Source organism: Ruditapes philippinarum, unplaced genomic scaffold (genome assembly GCF_026571515.1).
Source record: "Ruditapes philippinarum isolate M1 unplaced genomic scaffold, ASM2657151v2 ctg1260_1_1_1_1, whole genome shotgun sequence".
Lineage (NCBI taxonomy): Eukaryota > Metazoa > Mollusca > Bivalvia > Venerida > Veneridae > Ruditapes > Ruditapes philippinarum.
This window is the reverse complement of record NW_026852938.1, coordinates 144633-165173: the sequence shown is the minus strand read 5'-3', so window position 1 is coordinate 165173 and position 20541 is coordinate 144633. Positions and strand designations below refer to the sequence as shown.

General features: G+C 30.9%; 3 protein-coding genes across 3 annotated transcripts in view; all 3 read left to right on the top strand.

The window, feature by feature from the left end:
* Positions 1 to 20541, top strand: part of LOC132728691 (keratin-associated protein 19-3-like) — a 30565-nt gene that overhangs the window by 6954 nt on the left and 3070 nt on the right. The window lies entirely within an intron of this gene.
* Positions 3793 to 20541, top strand: part of LOC132728727 (neuropeptide-like protein 31) — a 31953-nt gene continuing 15204 nt past the window's right edge. Inside the window, exon 1 of the mRNA XM_060714400.1 lies at positions 3793 to 4186. Within this exon, the coding sequence (XP_060570383.1) occupies positions 3826 to 4186 (361 nt within the window). The 5' untranslated portion in view covers positions 3793 to 3825. The remainder of the gene's footprint in view (positions 4187 to 20541) is intronic.
* LOC132728712 (keratin-associated protein 19-3-like) lies at positions 13476 to 15267 on the top strand. The gene is made up of 3 exons (XM_060714392.1): positions 13476 to 13590; positions 14281 to 14650; positions 14919 to 15267. Exons 2-3 carry the CDS (start codon positions 14290 to 14292, stop codon positions 14942 to 14944), a joined length of 387 nt encoding a protein of 128 aa, XP_060570375.1. The 5' UTR covers positions 13476 to 13590; positions 14281 to 14289; the 3' UTR covers positions 14945 to 15267.

The window sequence follows — 20541 nt, the reverse complement described above, 5'->3', positions numbered from 1 at the left end:
TCGGGAGGACGATAATTGTCTTTGATTTAGAGGGATATCATTTGGATTTGTAAGTCATACACCTTTTTATAAGAAAGAAAACTTACATGGGGATTGTTACAGACAATAATTAATTATTGACAGATGTGTAAATTAAGAGCGGCTAGGAATTTAGAAAATATGAAATTGTTGAAAGACTGTCATATGAACACTGGGTTGTTTTGTTTACTTATTCTTAGGGCTGATGACTGTCGTTGCTTTTCAAGTTTTCATATTGCATTAGTCAGTTATTGCTTGTAGGATACTTAAATATGCCCAAATGTCATCAAGAGAAGTCTTGCGTGTGGAAGGAAGTGTATTTTTCAGACTAAAAATAAAAAGAGACGGTATTTGGTGATTGGTAATTTGAAATAATTTAAGTAATTTCTTTTATTACTTTTGAAATTTAAGTTTTTTATCAATTTCAGCTGTGTTTTTTATTTAACATCCCTGACAATGTCAGAATTGTAAGCAAAAATGAAATTGAGGTATCACACGGGGAAAATCTTTAAAAAGTAGTCTCATCTTTTAATAGTGTAAATGTATATTTTGATAATTTTCACTGTGAAATTATCAAAAATAATTTTCACGGATAAATTAGTAATCAACTCAAAAGCAAAAAATAAATTCACTTACATTTGACGGTATATCTTTTGTACATAATACTATTCAAAAAGGATAACTCAGATGTTTGGTGCGATCAGAGTTTCCATGTGGTATCTTTACTTATTTACCATTGGTATCACTAATTACCACTGGTACCACTTGTTAAAAATGTACTCTGAACATATTTTATTATACCAAGGTCATTGGATGAACCAATGGTACCAATGACACCAAGATCAAACAATAGCACCCACAGTCTTATGATCTTGATCATAAGTTTGGTCCAGATTTATTGTTATCAAATAAGTATTGCTATTGATAATGTAAATGTGAAATATTATTTCAGCCGTTATGATCAATTAAGTTCAAAAAATAAAAATGAAAATGAAAATAAAATAATGATCTCCATTTTTAGTGACGTTATAAATAAAGAAAAACTTGAAGCCAACACTATCATAGCACTGTCTGTCTGCAAATTATTATACCGATGGCAAATTTTGGAAAATTGTGTGTATTAACATTGGTACCTTTGGCATGTCAATAGTAAATAAACCTACCAATGGTTAAAAAAGGATTTACACTGAACGCACCGAACATGTGAGTAGACATAGTCAAAATTAATTTTGTTTGTATTGAGTAAATATTATAACATCTGAAGAAAGAAGACTTATTGGCTTTTCGTAGGAGATTTGATCATCATTTGCACATCATTCTTTTCTTAATATAAACATAGATACGTTTGTATTTTCCATTTAAGTACAATCTGAACATGTCCTTGTATATATAAAGCACAGTTGTTTTTCAAAATAAACTACACTTCACAATAAAAAATTGCTCGAAGGGACACCTAAGCAAACATCATCAAAATTTGCTTTATAACATGAACCGTGCCGGTAATAGCGCCAGTAACAGCGCCAGTAATAGTGCCCGTGAAATATCAAACTTAATTTAACAAAACAAAAAGGATTCTATAATTTATGATTACAAAGCAAAAACAACAACAATAACAACAACAAAAACACACAAAAAAAAACAACATAAAAATAAAACAGCGTTCGCTTGTTTTGAATACCGGTATTTATAGAATTTCTTATTTATGAGTATTTACGTTTTACTTATTTTTCTTGCTTATTTCTTACATATTGATATTTGAGAAAATATATTTCTTCAGTACTGTCAAACTACAATACCATACAAAATATATCATATTAAATTATTATACATACCGGTACTTTATATTATCTTTTGAATAATGCCAAAATAATAATTCAGTGAGGAAATGAACGTTTCCAGAAAGTAGAAAACTTATACAGTCATTTTGTGAATCAACAGAAAAAAATAGCTGACGTCATTACAGAGACATACGAAAAAAATGTATTTTTATCTTATACTTAAATCTGTACTTAGATTAAGATAAACTTTGGTTAAATTTTGATAGATCGGTGCATGTTTTGTGTTGTAAATCTGTCTGAACAATTTAAATGAATGGTGAAAGCATGACTTGAACATGAAAATTGTTCACAATTGAAACATCTATTAAATATTGCGGTTATGGTCTGTCAAAGTTTTATTTTGACATATTGAATCTTAAGCAATCATCAAAATAATGCTATAATTTGTAATGTTTAGTTTACAACTCACTGAGATGAAGTTTTATTAATTCTGGTTTATCGAAATCGTGATTTGAGCTTTTAAATTATTATGGTCTGCTTTATTAGATATAGCTTTTGAATAAAGTTTCAAGATTCATATAATTGTAATAAACGATATTGTCACGTAAATAGCGAAATCATATTATCCGTTGACTTAAATTGCAATAGATCAACAGATACGATGACTTTCTTTTATTTACGTAGAATACACAATATTTACGTAACATATATTATTTACATAAGCCATCCAGCATCGATAAGTGATAATAAAGACACATTTATTAGTCTCAGTAATTATGGGCGGTCTTTTATTGTCTTATTTAGCAAAGTTTGGTTAATAAAGTCACTTTAAAACACAATAAAATCGCCAAGTAACGCCTGTCGTTGTAAAGGTGTCACATACTTATCTAAATGCATATACAGTATGTCAAAGCAGTATAGTCACTAGAAGACGTTAAGTTTAACAGTACTAAATGATTTTATTGATCATGTTTTAAATCTTTTGCAAGATATACATTGTAATTATGCAACCTATTATGTGATCTTGGTAAAGCACTTTTATGATATTAAGTACATTTTCATAAAAAAGTACTTTTATATAACAAAAGGACCACATTTTTTACGGTTGGTATGTGAGACCTTCGATGAATGATTATCAGAATCGTGGGCACTTAATTCAAAGATTTTTTGAGTTACCTCAACAAATGACTGATGGTGACGTGATTGCTTGCGGGATCATTTAGAATTGTTTCCTTTATCTGTGGTAATCCTTAGAGTATAAATATGCGCAAAAATAAGTTATTATCAACATTTGCATCTTCCTTCAGAGCAACTAGGTTATACAGCCACCAGAACAAGGTAATGATCTTACATATGGTATTGTTCGAGGCAAAGAATTGCAGTATAAAAATTCAAAAATTAAATTTTATGTATGTTTTAATTAATATTACTAAACGATTACATGTTATATAATAACAGTTACTTTTAAAAAACATATATACGTTAAAACTTTTTCTAAGTGTCTCAGTAGTCATTATGACCATTATCTAACATTACAATACATATATATATATATGTATTATATTATTACTTGTAACAACATAGTACTTTACACATAAATAAACTGTTCTTCTTTTTCTTCTATTCTGAATATATTATACATGTGTAATGCATTGCATATGTGTAATTATTCGGAAAAACAACGGCATGGTATAAACCTAATTAAAACAGCATATAATTATGTAAGAGAAAGCATCAATATTATACGTAACTACACTAACATGGATATACAAAATTAAATAGGCTTTCATTAAGAGCAAGGCTGATATATATGGTCAATTATCTAATTAGACATAACAATTCAAAATTAGCTATGTCTTGCTTTAGATTTTTAGGAATATACGGTTTTTAATTTCTTTTGTAAAATCATTTTCAAGTTATATTTTCTATTACAGAAACAATCAAATTTTGATTTTGTTTCATTTAATATAATGTTTTTTTCTTGGAGATTTTTTTCTATTGTCTGTTTAATATTTACAGATCTATAACGATGAAGTGCCTCAGTGTTTTACTGTTAGCCATTGTTGGTATCGCCAGTGTGACAGCTTACTACGGTCATCACGGCATGTACAGAGGTTATGGTTCAATGTATGGTATGGGTTACGGATCATTATACGGTGGCTATAGAGGTATCGGGTATGGTCGTGGCAGATACCCATATTCTGGAATCGGCTACGGTTCAATGCTTGGCGGTATTGGCTATGGATCTATGTATGGTGGAATCGGTTATGGATCTATGTATGGCGGTTATGGGTCGATGTATGGAGGATATGGATCTATGTATGGAGGATATGGACGTAGATATGGAGGATACGGATACAAACACGGAAAATACCCTCACTACTATCCTAGTACGGAAACTAATTTGATGCTCTGATCCAAAATTAGTTTAGATGAAATTTATACATCTTCTAAAACAATAAAGTCATACACTTATTTGTCATGCACTTATTTTTTTATTTTTTAAGTTATCATATTTAAAGTGATTGATAATTTGATACTTTAAAACTTTGATATTAGAAAAATCTTTTAATACGTGTCTATATTATAAGATAATAATGATCATGTTCAGTACTTTTAGAAAATACATATATACATATATATTTTACTTTAAAGCAGCACGCCTCCAGATTCATGCTAATTTTCATGAAAATTTTGAAAATGTGTTTAAAAATATTATTTAGTGAAATAACCAAAAGGAAGCAATTTACAAATTATCAATGGCACTTACAGCCCACGTAAATTACGAAAAAGAGGACAAAATATGCAAAAATAACCCCTACTGCCTTAGTAACGCAGTAGATTATAGTTATAAATACTGAAAAATCAGTCATTAATCCCACATAACATTTAAATTATTACTTGCATCTTGAATATTTTTACTTTTCCTAAAATCTTAGTACATTTTTCTCAAATTTGATTTTATTGAAATATTTTCGCTCATCTGGAGGCCTGCAGCTTTAATGATACAAATATTATTATTTCTTCCAATAAAAAATCGTTATTATTCTGTTATTTTCTGTTTCAGGCAAAAAATACGGATACGACTATTAAGATGAACGTGCTACACCATCTATTTGTTTATCCATACTTAATGTGATTATCGTATCCTTACTTGCTGGTCAAGTCGTTGTGAAACTGTGTTGTGATTGAAAAAGAACTAGAAATTACCTTTTTTAACATTTTAAAAATTGACCACAAAGTAAAACATGTAGTTCAACCACTACATTATACATTCAGATAAAATGATTTATAGATTTTTTTTTATATGTATGTATGTATCAATGTTGATGTTAAGGGCTGTGTAAATTGTTTTGCTATTAAATGAATAAAAGCAATAATTATATTTCATTTTTTTTTTTTTATAAATTTTAGAACATTGAAAAAATAAAGAAGTGTTGGAAAAGTATGTGAGATGTCCCATATCTATTCTTACGATTTAGCAGGAGTGTTCAACAAAATGCACATAGACCATTATAGTGTTTAATATTGCAAATGACACGGGGAAATGAAGATTATCTGGTAGATAAACATGTTAGCTCTACATTGATACCACATTCATTAAAATCCGTTCACTTTAGCTTTTTTATAGTACACTCGTATACTGTATAACAAAATGGTAGGTAGAAGATATAACAATATGCCATTGAAATAGGTCTTAAATTAAGAATTGCTGTCTCCTTGGTGAAGGGTGTACGGATATCTTTTTAATGAAATCTGTTCTGTATATCGACACAATGAAATGCCTTTTGAACACTTAAATTCGTTTATTTAATAAATTCTTATGAAGACGCACCGCATCGCTGTCGGTCTAAAACAGCAACGCCTTTCAAGATGGTTGCTTAAGAGAAGGAAATAGTAAATACCGACGCAAGATACACCACTAGACAAATATCTAGTGCATCTCATTAAGAAAGGTTTTATTACATTCTCAAACGTATTTTAAAAATCAGATAGATCTGTGCTAGATTGATTCAACATACTGTCTTTTTTCATTTTCATTGTTCATGAAACATTAGGGTTGCTAAAGCCAAACCTGCTTATGCAAAATTGCACAAGACAAAAGTTCTTCGACAACTTAACAAATATTCTCGACCAGCAAGTGATTTGACAAATTTTAGGTTGCTGCATGACAAAGCGTCGTCGTACAAGGCGTCTATAGTGCAATAAATTCTGAAGCAGAAAACAAGTTGTTGTGCCCCACCCACCTCCGTTTTTACAACGAACAATTAAGGAACGTTTAGTCGGTCGGTCTGTGCCGCTTTTTGATTTTTTTAAAGAAAACTAACAATGTACTAATATAATGTACTAATATGAATTAATTTTTAACTTATGAAAATGATCTGGTGATGAATTGTTAAAAAGACAATTTTTGATGTTTCGGGAGCACTGCAAACAAAACAACAGGTAGTTGAAAATCACCGGCTCGGTTTTATTGAGTCTGTTCATGAAATATAGGGCCCTGAAGCTTTTTATTACCCCGAAAGCAGTGGTAGGCACATAAAGAAACTATAGTCCCAGTCCCATTCTATGGCTTCTTACATTAGGTCATATAGGCATAAGCATTGTCGGGCATTTACGATCAAATTATATTAAGTACGTATTTTAGACATGAATGGATTTCATTGCAGGCATATCTTATCAGCCCCTTGTTTTGATCAGGACTGAATTCTAAGCTTTACATATCTTACACAGTAAAGAATTTAGTTTTGTACAACATATTGTATACATGGTTTTGAATATCGCTACTCTTCCAAATGAATTGAGCTAAAGAGGCTTGACAATATAATTTTGTAACAAACTCCCATGACCGTTAAAGTTATATGGCGGTTAGACCTCGTACTTTCTGTAACATTTATTTAGCAAATTTAACAAATCATGTTACCACTATTCGCTGTTCCAAACTAGCAAATTGTATTCTCCGCTCAAAGCATTGCTAGATCATGAGTTTGTTGATTCCAATAACTCATTAGATGGAAGCGCATTTACTATATGTTTTAATTAGCTTAACACTCATTATCGTTTCACTTTTCTGCCTAAGCTGTTCTAAAGAAATCTTGCAAACTGAGGCCAATAATTAACTCTTTAGAAATAGTTCTCTTAAGACGCTGTACAAATCTCATTTTTTATATTTGTAGTATTATTTATTTATATCCAAAAATGAATAATTAAAATATGGACGATAGAAAGATATAAATTTGAAATTATATAATTATATAAACACTCGTTATAATGCGGTTCAATTTATAATCATTCGTTATAAACTTTGCATTTTTACAATACTAGTTCTACGATTTGATGGCATAATATCAATGAACTTTAAGATTGAAGGCCAATCATTATTTGCAAAATGTTTATGTCGTAAATCATAATAAATAATGGTACTCAGATTCAACTGATTGTTTGGAAGGTTGAATGTCGCTGGAAAAACATACTCGATTAACCCGAGTCTGAAATTTTCATATACATTCGTTGTGTTCTTTGCTTCCGAGGGATATCCCCATTTGTTCGGATTTTAGCATTTATAACTGAATATAGCTTAAGCCGTTGCAAGATGGGGTGTAGGGAATGTACAATAAGTAATATTGAACTCTTTCTTTTGAGAACGCCAGCTGACAAAAGTATAGATGTTTTTTAAAACCCAATGCAAACTGGACCCTTGAAGCAAACACCAAAAATGCTTGAATGTTACCTTATGGAATGAACAGCGTCAGTGTAGAAACGCAAATAAACAAATCAAACGTATTTTATTATATACTCTTTCAAAAATAATTCAGAAGTTTTTAATGCTTGAGAAAAATCCTGCGTATAGATGCGTCACTAGATTTTCTTGCTACTTTATTTTATAATATATTCTTGTCTGGGAAAATACATTTCTTCAGTAATGTCAAATTACAATGCCATACCAAAATGGCAATATTCAATTTAAATGTATAGTACTTTTTCTTATGTAACCAGCATCTTTTGAATTTTCCTTTGGTAAAATCAAACTTCCGTGGTTTATTTAAAATAAGTACTAATGCTAATAAGTTTTAAAATAAATATGTATTTTTTGATGATGTGTTAGATGTGCAATATCATTTCAACCTATATGATCAATTAAGTTTCACATAACAATGAAAATAAGATAAAGATCGCCATATTGAGTGACGTTATAATTGAAGAAAATCTTAAAGAAGAGTGAGTCTTGCCAACACTACCATAACACTAGTCGGTCTACAAATTTATCTACCAAAGGCATTTTTTTCCGTTAACATTTGTACCTTTGGTATTCCAATGGTAAGTAAACCTACCAATACTTACTGAAGGGTTTACCTTGAACGCACGCAACGTTTGAGTAGACTTTGTCAATATAATTTTGATAGTATTGAGTAAATATTAGCACATCTGAAAAAAATACTTCTTCGTTTAAATTTCATTACCTTTTGGTAAGATATTTGATTATTATTTGCACATCATTCCTTTCTGAATATAAACATATATACATACATTTGTATTTTCCATTTAAGTACAAATTGAAACATGTCGCAAACGAGACATCAAACTAAATTAAAATTCTATAATATATGATTACAATAAAATCCCCCAAACATTCATTAATGAGGACGTGTCAGTAGATTTGCTTGCCAATTTATTGCACACTGGTGTCTGGAAAAATACATTTCTATAGTATTGTCAAACTGCAATACCATTCCAAAAATACCATAATAATTTCCCATGTACACTTTACATTATTTTTAATTAATGCCAAAATAATCATTCACTGAAGGAATGAACGAAAAATAGGAGAAGATATAATTAAATTTCTGAAAGTATACAACTTTAAAAGTAATACAGTCGTTTTGTGTATCAACAGAACTGACTTCTTTACAAAGACATACAAAATAATGTACTTTTATTTTATACTTCAATCGGTACTTAAAATTACGGAATTCCATAAACGACAGCCTACTGTTTACTGTCAACTGCCTACTGTTAACTGCTTACTGCTTACTGCCAACTGCCTACTGTCAACCTGTTACTTTCAACTGCTTAATGCTTACAGCGACTGTTTAATGCTTATATACTGTTCATTGATGAATGCCAACTGTTACACCTGTCAAATACCCGATTAACAGCCTGAAAGTAAATGTTGGCTTTTTACGTACTTCTTCCAATGTGTTTATATGTTACAATGAGGCCGTTTGAAACAGTATTGGTCAAGGAATTACAGTACTCTTTATCATTTATGAATACTTTGACTGAAACCTTAATTGGGACTTCGTTACATTTATAAATGTACATGTATAATTCTCGTTATACTAAGCAGAAATATAAGTATACATCTTTGCAGGCATCTGGAACTTTTCCAAATCATAGACCTGTTAACTTTATAAAAATGTTATCCAAATTTTTTTCTGTCATTAAATCTTGTTCGGTAATTTTGAGCTACCAAATAAAACTGCTTGCTGAATTATTTATACATGTATATCCCTGTTCAAGCTTGTAAAAGACAGTCATTTAGATACATCTACCATATATAACATGTATATTATAATATTTGTTCATTAAATGATATTGACCCTATCCTATAACTATATAGTGCTTAATGATATTTTTAAACGGAGCTAGGCCTTGTAATGTCATGAACGTCGTTGTTTTTACATTTAAATTACAACGGTCAGTTTTATGTTCGCATTTTGAAAATAATGCTATCATATTTTGTTCGAAAATTATCTAGATAATGGTGCTCAAAACGATTTTCAGACAAAATTATATATACCAGTCACATCTCGGATTACCAGTAGTTCATTCTGATAACCGTTAAACGTACTGGGAGAGTATACACACTTCATGGTCCAACCGTTTAGTTGTATCTAAAAAGTTAATACTTGTTCTGGTGATTGTAGACCGTACATTTATACCTTAATTCTACAAAGCCTCAAGAAAATGTTTATTTAGTAGATGTTAAAAAAATATTCGACAGAAGCATGATGACTAACATGTCAATTAGTGTGTTATAATTGGAAAGTCGATGCATAATAAAATCATTGAAAGATCTTTGAGTTACTTGGGCATTATTATTTAATACAAAGGAATGTTAGTATTTGTTTAACGATATGATGAACAGCGGTATCCTAAATTTGAGGCCTTCCGCATGTAATTCTTAAGTTTTTGCAGTTTTGCCTGTGTTACATTCTGATTTTTATAACTTATGATAAAGGCATTAAAACAACAGGAAAGAAAACAGATTAATCAATATATTGCTGGACGGCCGTCTTTTTATTTCATTGTCTTTAGGTTAACTTGTAAAGCTGTTTAGAAGTGAAATATTCAGTTAACTTGCCAGATATTGGAGCTTCAGATGTATTTCTTATGGCACTAATAATATAACGTTTATCTTCATCTTCCTAATACATACTTTTCGCGATCCTATGCATTTAAAATTGATGGACTTAGGCACTATTTAAATGTGCCTTAGTTGAATATTGTTTTTTCCAACTTGGTCATGTTACAACAAACAAACTTTGCTTCATGGTTAACATATATATAACCATTTTCATTTCATTTTGTCATTATTTTGTTTTCCGGGGAGCTAAACATAAACAAAATTACAAGAAAATTATGATATTTTATTTTTAAAGAAAATTTTTATTTACAATTAAAATGAAAAACAAAAAACACTTATTGATTATAACACCACATAAAAAGTATGTTTAGTCCCAATAATGAGACCAATAAGCTAATATTTTCTTGTATACACCGTTATTTAAAAATAAAAATTATGACACACTTGTAAAAAAATCAAAATCTATATAAAATATTTGTACATGTAAAGTTTCGGGGAAAGTAATCAATATAAAAGCAGAATTATAATTCAAAGTTCTGTTATGAATTATATAATTGTTATGAGATTAATCATATTAATGTAAATATACTCTGCAATATAAAGTTATATATACGTTGTAAGAAAGGTAACTAAAAAATGCTTCATAGTATGCCATAAAAGCTCTACACTATCACGATGTCTTAGAACTGTTTACCTTAGTTGTCAAACTTCTGGAACCTGATAGAAATAGTAAATGATTCTGGCAAGTACGAAGGCAGATTTGCTCATTGGTTTTACTTGCGGTAATTGCAAAAAGAAATAGAAAAAATAACCAACCTTAAAGTTCACTTTTAAGTGTGTTTGTTAACAATATAATTTTAAAAATTATATAAAAGATGGATTTAAAACAAACACGTCAAAAAATATATTGTAACATTAACATATAATCATTTTGTCTATCAGAAATTTTTAAGTAAATTTAAATAGTTAAGAATCTATTATTTTTCAGAGTTTTTCAATAGCACAATGACTTTTTATAAAAGTAAAATAAGCTGATCCCAGCTGTAATTTATCACATGTTTGCACTCTTTATGTCATTGAAATATTGAACGTTTTTGAAACAATTTGAATACAGCCAAGTTTGTCTTTGTTTATGCTTTCAGAAGGAAGCCAGTTAACCTCGTCTATAAGAACAAATACATTTATGTAGTCCTTTTCCTCTTCCACTGTAATTTCAATATTTTCATACAGCTGTATTGGTTCTGTTACTTGTCTGTGAAGTCAATGAAAGTAAAGGCTGTTCCTCCATTGAAATGTTTCTGTCAGATTTATCATCCTCTGTACTGGAATAAAATTTATTCTATAATTAACCATCAAAGCACATATCTTTGCAACATAAACTATCAAGAGTTGCAATCAACTTAACATAAATGCATAACATAACATCTAATAAGGAATTACACATTTATAAGCTATAACTAACAGCCAATGAAAACTGAACCAAAATGATCTCGTAAATGAACTCACACATGTTTGATTATAAGAGAATGTTTAGCCTAAATTTCACCAGTGATTTCACCAGTATATTACAGATTTTCTTCTAGAAATGTTGTCAAATGAAAGTTTAATAAACTATGAAATTCTAAATAAAATAAGGGAGTGTTGACATAATGGTCCAGATCTCCGCCTCTCAACCGAGGAATAGTGGGCTCCGGCCCGTCCATGTTGATTGTTGAACACAGATTCTTTGTTAATAATTTATTATTAAGTTGATTTACCCTAACATGAGTCCTATATTTGACAATTTATCAATCACCTGTGCAAGAGGCACGTGGAACCATTTCATAACATAATCAAAGCAGTGTACAATGGTGGGACGTACACAAGTCATTGCAATGAATTCGAAATTACAAATTATTAGGCTATAAAATAATCTTTTTTAATTTACTTACCATTGTTTTCCGTAAAGTTTACCTTCAACAAAATGGCGGGCGCACATGTGTGTACATTCGGAATACTTCTATTTGATCCATACATAGATAAGCAGTAAGCAGTAGGCAGTGAGCAGCAGGCTGTCCAGTTAGCAGTAGGCAGTGAGCAGTAGGCTGTCGTTTATGGAATTCCGTATAAAATAAAGATAAACTTTGGTTAAATTTTGATTGATCGGTGCACGTTTTAAAATGAATAGTGAAAGCATGATTTACAAATGAAAATGGTTAACAATTGAAACATCTATTTAATAGTGCGGTTATGGTCTGTCACAAACAAACTTGACATATTGAAACTGTGCACAATCATCAACATAATGCTATAAAATGTAATTAATTCTGGTTTATTGAAATATTGAAACGATTTGAGCTTAAAATTTTTATTACTCGCTTCTTAGTTATAGCTTTTGAATAAAGGGTTAAAATTAGTATACATTTTTAATTGTAAATAAAGGATATTGTCATTTGAATATCAAAATCATATTATTTGTTGAATTGCAATAAATTAACAGATACGATGACTTTCTTTTATTTACGTATAATAAACAGTATTTACATTACATATAGTATTTACATCAACCTATCACCATTAAAAAGTTATAATTAACATAAACTCATTAGGCTGAGTAATTAGGGGCGTTCTTTTATTGTCTTATTTAGCAAACGTTTGGTTAATTCAGACACAATAAAATCGCCAAGTAACGCCTAATGTTATACAGGTCTCACATACTTATCTGAATGAATATATGTCAAAGCAACATTTAACGGTACCGTTGGCCTAGTGGTTAAGGCGTCCGCCTTCGGATCGGGAAGTCGAAGGTTCGAGCTCCGCGTGGAGCGTTAATTGAAGGATGAATGTTTTCCGAAATGTCTGCTTCGTGAGCCGCGAGGTAGATAAAATGAATGGTTACCGATTTCTATCCGCCTGGCGCCTGGCATAGTGGTAGGAAATGGGAGGTGTATGGTATGCAAGCATAAGGTGTTTCACAAGTCAAAATGGCTAGCCCTTTCAGTAGGGGTGAAACTATAATAAACAAGACTTATATTCACTAGAAAAAGTGACGTGTTAACAATGCTAAACAATATCATTGATCACGTTTCAAAACTTTTGTAAGATATGTATTGAAATTATACAACCTATTGTGTAATCTAGATAAAAAGCATTTTTATCATATTAAGTATATTTTCATAAAAAATGTATGATAAAAAAGGGTCACATTTTTACGGTTGATATGTGAGACCTCCGATGAATGATTATTATTTGAATTTTTATCAATCGTGGGCACTTAATTCTACATTTGTTTAGTGACTGATGGTGACGTGATTGCTTGCATGAGTATTTAAAATTGTTTCCTTTATCTGTGGTAATCCTTACAGTATAAATATGCTCAAAGATAAGTTATTATCAACATTTGCATCTTCATTCACATCAACTAGGTTAAACAACCGCCGAAAAAAGGTAATGATTTTATACATGATATTGTTCGCAGCAAAGAATTGTCGAATAAAAATTCAAAAATTAAATTTTATGTATGTTTTAATCAATACTACAAAACCGTTACATGATATATAATAACAATAACTTTTGAAATGCATATATACGTAAAATCTTTGTATCAGGAAAGAACATGTTTATTTGTAAAGGAGCGTCTTAATAGTCATTATGACCATAATCTAACATTATTTATTATATTATTACTTGTAACAACAAGGTATCTTATGTGTACAAGTTGGAAATAAACTTTTCTTTTTTTCTTCTATTCTGAATAAATTATACATCTGTAATGCACTGCATGTTATAATTATTCGGGAAAACATTGGCAGGGCACAACCCTTACTATACCAGCATATAATCATGAAACGGAAAGCATCAATGTTATACGTAACTACACTTACATGGATATACAAAACTAAATGGGCTTTCATTGACAGCAAGGCTAAAATACATGGTCAATTATCTAAATAGATATAACAATTCAAAATTATCTATGTCTTGGTCTAGATTTTCGGAATATACAGTTTTTAATTACTTTTGTAAAAGTATTTTCAAGTATCGTCTTGAAAATTATATATTAAATAAAATTTTGATCTGATAATATCGCTTTTTTAGGATTTCTGTCTTTTCTATTAGTCTATTTAATATTTACAGGTTTAAACGATGAAGTGCCTCAGTGTTTTACTGCTAGCCATTGTTGGTATCGCCAGCGTGACAGCTTACTACGGCCATCACGGCATGTACAGGGGTTATGGTTCAATGTATGGTATGGGTTCGGGATCACTATACGGTGGCTATAGAGGTATCGGGTATGGCGGATATGGCTATCCATATTCTGGAATCGGCTATGGCTCAATGCTTGGCGGTATGGGTTATGGGTCTATGTATGGCGGAATCGGTTATGGATCTATGTATGGCGGTTATGGCTCCATGTATGGAGGATACGGATCTATGTATGGAGGCTATGGACGTAGATATGGCGGGTACGGATACAAACATGGAAAATATCCACACTATCATCCAAGTAAGCAAAATTATTCGGTGTTCTGCTCATAAATTAATTCAAATGAAATTTACACATCATCTCAAATAATAAAGTCATACACTTATTTATTATCTTCAAGTGATCATAATAGTGTTTAATAATTTGAAACTAGAAATTATTTCAATACCTATATAAGTAGATGCTTATGATCAGTACTATGACTAATATAGTATACATGTATATATCACTCTAATAAATACAAATATTATTATTTGTTTCAATGATAACTCGTTCTTTAATGTTTCAGGTAAAAAATACGGATACGACTATTAAGATCAACGTGCTTACCATTCTCTGAAACACCATCCATTTGTGTATCCATACTTAATGTGATTATTGTACCCTTACTTGCTGGACAAGTCCTTGTGAACATGTGGTGTGCCTGAAAGAGAACTAGAAATAACCTTTTTTCAACATTCTACAAAATTGACTATCAAGTTAAACATTGTTAGTTGAACATACAGTTCAACCACTAAATTAAACAATCAGATTAAATGATTTATAGTAAAAGTTGCTCCTTAAACTATATGTATGTATAAATGTTGATGTTCATTGTTTTGTGTATTGTTTTGCTATTAAATGAATAAAATCAATAAGTATGTTTTATTTATTTTTACACTTTAGAACGTTGAATAAATAAAGAAGTGTTGGATAAGTATGTGAGATGTCCCATATTTATTCTTACGATTTTGCAGGAGCGTTCAAATATAAATGCACATAGAACATTATAATGTTTAATATTGCAAATGACACGGGGAAATGAATATGCGTAGGTCTTATATTAAGAATTGCTGTCTCTTTGGTATAGGGTGTAAAGATATTTTTGATGAAATCTTTTCTGTATATGGACACAATGAAATGACTTTTGATCACTTATATTCGTTTATTTAATAAATTCTTATGAAGACGCATCGCATCCCCGTCGGTCTAAAACAGCAACACCTTTCAAGATGGTTGCTAAAGAAAGAGAAATAATAAAAACCGACGCAAGATACATCACTAGGCAAATATCTAATGCCGGTGGCATCTCATTAGGAACAGTTTATACCATTCTCAAACGTGTTTAAAAATCCGAAAGACCTGTGCTAGATTGTTTCCGAATAGTGTATGTTTTCATTTTCATTGTTCATGAAATATTTGAATAAAAATATGTTAAATTTAAACAAATCTAGCTAAACTCTTTAATGCTGCGGACAAATAAACAAACAGTACTTTGGTTGCCGAAACATAGTTTCATTTTTTAGCAAAAGTGAAAACGTTAAAATAAGATTTGGATTAAAATGACCATAAGTATAAAGACGGTAATGTTTGCACAGCGGCTTGCCACTTAGGTTGGGGTTTCTTCAGGTAAACCTGTTTATGCAAAATTGCACAAGACAAAAGTTCTGCGATAAAAAATAAATACTTTCGACCCGCAAAAGATTTGGCCAATGTTAGGTTGCTGTATGACAACGCGTATTCGTACAAGGCGTCTAAAGTGCAAGACTTTCTGGAGCAAGAAAAAAGTTGTTATGCCCCACCCCTTTTCTGTATTCACCTGACCTTACCTCTTGTGACCTCTTTTTGTTTCCAAATCTAAAAATACCTTTCAGGCCGAAAATTTTGTTCAGCGCAAACACTTCGCTTAAAGTTACATTTAATAAATTTCGTAAAAAATTAAATAGCGACATTTCATTAATAAAATGGGTTTTATATCGACTCCAGGTCTTATTTTGGTGTCCAAACAACCAAAATGAGTTTTATTAGCATGAAAATAGGTAACCTCATTGTGGCGAAATGGGAAGTACAATTTCTGTTTGCATGAGAAACTCCGCCTTCGGATCATCCGTACATCAATATTAAATCAACAAACATGACTATAAGTGGCAGTCCTAATTTAACGGTATATTTCCGCATTGTAACGGATATTTTCATACAAATTTAATCTTTTTACGAGATGATTACTTTTACTGAACCCCAGGTTTAGTGCACCGTGAAGCTTAAACGGTAAAACTGTGTTAGCACAAGAAGATATCACAATTGCTGTGTTCCGGATAGCAACTATAAAACTCTGACGAAGCGCATACACGAGCTCATTATAGTCTTCATTTGCATGTTAAAATTCGTATACGAACTTTAGTGTTACCATGGGGTTTCCCGTTTAAATTCCTAATTTATGAACAATATTTGATGAGATTTACAACAATACTATTCAACAGGTTAATGAAACTGTAGAATGTTTGATTTTTAGGCCGACGGCAAAATATTTTTACATATTTATTTAATGTAACTTTAAGCAGTATTCTAGTGTCTTCATAGTTGACCTAAAACAAACTATGAAAATGCCTTCAAGATCCGGATACTGAAACTTTGTATATCTGTTGGAGGTTAACACTTTGAGGTAACAAAATAATAAATTCAGTGAAACCTAGGAAGATTTAAATTTTACGTGCTTTTATTTTTGAATCGGTCATATAAAAATTACAAAAGATGATTTCAAAATATTTATGAAGACATCTTCCATAAAAGCGTGACGGTAAAATAACACCAAACTCTAAACAGTTAATGCAGTCTTTGCCGCTCTTTGAATCTTTTAAAGAGAAAACTAACAATGTACAAATATAATGTACTAATATAAAATATGTGTTAACTTATGCAAATTGGTGATGAAATGTAAAAAGACAATTTTAATGGGACATCTCTCGGTATCAATGCAAACAAAAACAGGAAGTTGAAAATCACCGATTTGGTTTTATTGAGTTTGTTCATGAGATATAGTGTCCTGAAGCTTTTTATTACGCCGAAAGCAGTGGTGAGCACATTAAGAAAACATCGTCACATTCCATGACTTTTACATTAGGTCATCCAAACATAACAATTATCGGGCATCAATAATCAGATTATAGTAAGTACATATTTCGTATCAGAATCAAAGATGAATGGATTTCACTACAGACATACCTAATCAGCCCCTTGTTTTAATCAGGACTGAATACTAAGCTTTACACATCTAACACAGTAAAGGCTTATAGTTTTGAACAACATATCTATTGCTAGCGTCCGCGCCGAAAAGCGGCGCCCCTTAAGGAATGAAATCAGATTTTGTGAAAGGGCGGCAGCAACTTCTCGGGCCTTTTTGTCGGTAATAATAGTCGATCATTCCGATTGGTAAGAGGGTTCTTGATTATCAAAAACGACATGTCGCGAACAATGAATAGCGAACTGGAGAATTTCGCAATGCAAACATATTCAAATGAAATTATCTTACGCGCTCTTCGGGGTTTTTTATTAATCATTTTTTAGTACACACAGTGGGTTATTGTGTATTGTTGTACCTATAAATAGAATAATGACCTTAACATTGTGAAAGTCCGAAAATCTATTTATTGAAGTAGTTTTAGTTTAACGAAACGGTCATTCGTGTAGCGCTATGGTTATAAATAACGAACCGGAGAATTTTGCAGGAAATGAAATTTGAAAAATGAAACATAATTCAAACAACTAAATACATTTTGGATATTATAGATCTGTATATTTTGGATATTTCCTATGGAAAAAAATTCTAATCTCTAGCATGCCTACCAAAGTTCATGATGAATAATGTCTTTCGTCCGCCCGTTCATAAATATTATTCAATTCTGGTAGAAACCAATTAACCATTGAAAAGTTTATAAGAATATCTGGTCATCAGATGTCTACTAGTTCATCTTCACTTGCTGCATTTCTTGCATGGACGCCCTTTGATGCTTTACATCAATGCTTGTATATATGTTGTTTTTATATTACTTTACCCACTCAGCCAAAAAAAATGTGTTAAAGAGGCTGGGCAATATATTTTGGTAACAAACACCCATGACTGTTAAAGTTCGTATGGTAAAAGGCAGTGAGACTTAGTACTTTCTGTAACATTTACTTACAAGATTTAACAAATCATGTTACCACTATTCGTTGTTCCAAACTAGCGATTTGCATTGTCTGCCCAAAGCATTACTAAGGCATGAGGTTGTTGATTAGATTGAAGCGCATTAACTATGTGTTAAATTAACACTCATTATCGTTTCACTTCTTCGCCTAAGCTTTGCTATTAATCACGATGGTGTACAGAGTGTGAATATTTCTATTTTGTTTGACATGCTGCACATCAAAGACGCCGACAAATGAAGTGAACAGTCACAGGTAATGTACAAAATCAGAATTGAAAATCGTTCTCTATTACAGTTGAATATCCGAAGCACTTATTAATTTTTTCTCCATGTCCTTGGTATGTGTCTGAAATTCTGAAATGTTTGTCTGTTGCGACAAAAATTGAAACGAAGCAAAATAAATTGGATAACAAGTGAAATTGAAATGATTGGTAAACTTAAAAATAAATTCAAGACAATATGTGCCTATGTCCATTTAAATATTGGTGCGAATTGCATAATGTTCGAATGATTTTGAGGACGAACTGTCTGTTATTTTACAAATAGCGAAAATATGTCTGTAATATCAAATAATAGTTATGAATAATTTGATATATATATATATATATCACGAACTGTCTGTTATTTTACAAATAGCGAATACTACTTGAAAAAACAAAAGATTGCATATTCGCCTAGAATCTAGGTATTGAACCACAAAATGTTTTAAAAAATCTAAGCAAAAGAGAACAATCGTCGGTCAAAGAATCCTTCAAAATTACCTATTGCAAATATTCGTGATACGTTTTAAAATAAGCGTACTTTTTTCACTCAGTTAATCTGTTTTGTATCTTAAATGTTAATTATTTAAATGAATAACATGCCGCACACGTTTTGCCTGTTTTGCAAAAAATATTTCCGCTGTGTCCGTAGCGCCATAATAATATCCGTTGCATATTTTAGTGATACCTCTTGTTCCTGCCTGCCATTAGATTATAGACGGGTCTCAACGGGTTTTTAGAACGATCGACTATAGACTGGCTCATTGGCACGTTATTTATTAGGTAGATAAAATAAGATTATTATAAAAAGAATATGCTATTCAAACATAACACTATCACTTCAGTTAAACGTTTATTTTAATCCTTTAAAGCTCTGTGATATGTTGTACATCAGAAAAGCTATTTTTATTAGAAAATTTAAAATCTAATATTTCCCCCATTGATATACGTACAAATGCATATCTACTAGACGGCGCGTGCATTAAGTAATTCGAATCATTTTGATAGCTTCTCATTTCATTTACTGACAAATCGGCATTTCAAATGCCTTTGACAATTTACACATACTAAATATGGTCAAGACATACAGTTTACATAAATATTACACAAATAACTTAACATTTAATCTTTGAATAAAAAATAATCACCAAATATCAAAGATTAAGAAAATTTAAACCCATAAAGAAAATAAAATCCAAGAAGCAGCATTATTTTTAAGGGTTAAAATTCTTAATTAATAAGCTTCCGTTATATACTTTGCATTTTTTTTTTACAATACTAGTTCTAAGACTGAAGGCCAAGCATTATTTGCAAAATGTTTATGTCGTAAATAAAAATATTTACTACAGCATAATAAAATGGTACCCACATTCAACTGATTGTTTAGAATATTGTATATAGCTTAAACCGTTGCAAGAAGGGGTGTAGAGGATGTTGCACTTGTATCATAGTTTGGGGACCTTTCTGTTTAAAATGTGTTAGAGTTTAATCGTATACATATACATGCACAGTGCGTTAACTGGAATGCAGGTATTAGTTACCCGCACTCCAGAGCATGCCCATTGATTGGCTCATTTTTGCTGGGGTTTACTTATTGTGACGGCAGAGAAAGGGAAAGCGACAGAAATGTCATATTTAGATGCTAGTACATTAGTTCCTTTATTCTGGGGTTTCATATTGTGATCACAAGGAGCGTGTTTTTATGTTT

Bases quoted from the DNA above. Each gene is read 5' to 3' on its own strand.
- LOC132728712 (XM_060714392.1), top strand. From the start codon at position 14,290: ATGAAGTGCCTCAGTGTTTTACTGCTAGCCATTGTTGGTATCGCCAGC. The intron at 14,651-14,918 runs GTAAGCAAAATT...TTAATGTTTCAG, and splicing joins ATATCCACACTATCATCCAA to GTAAAAAATACGGATACGAC.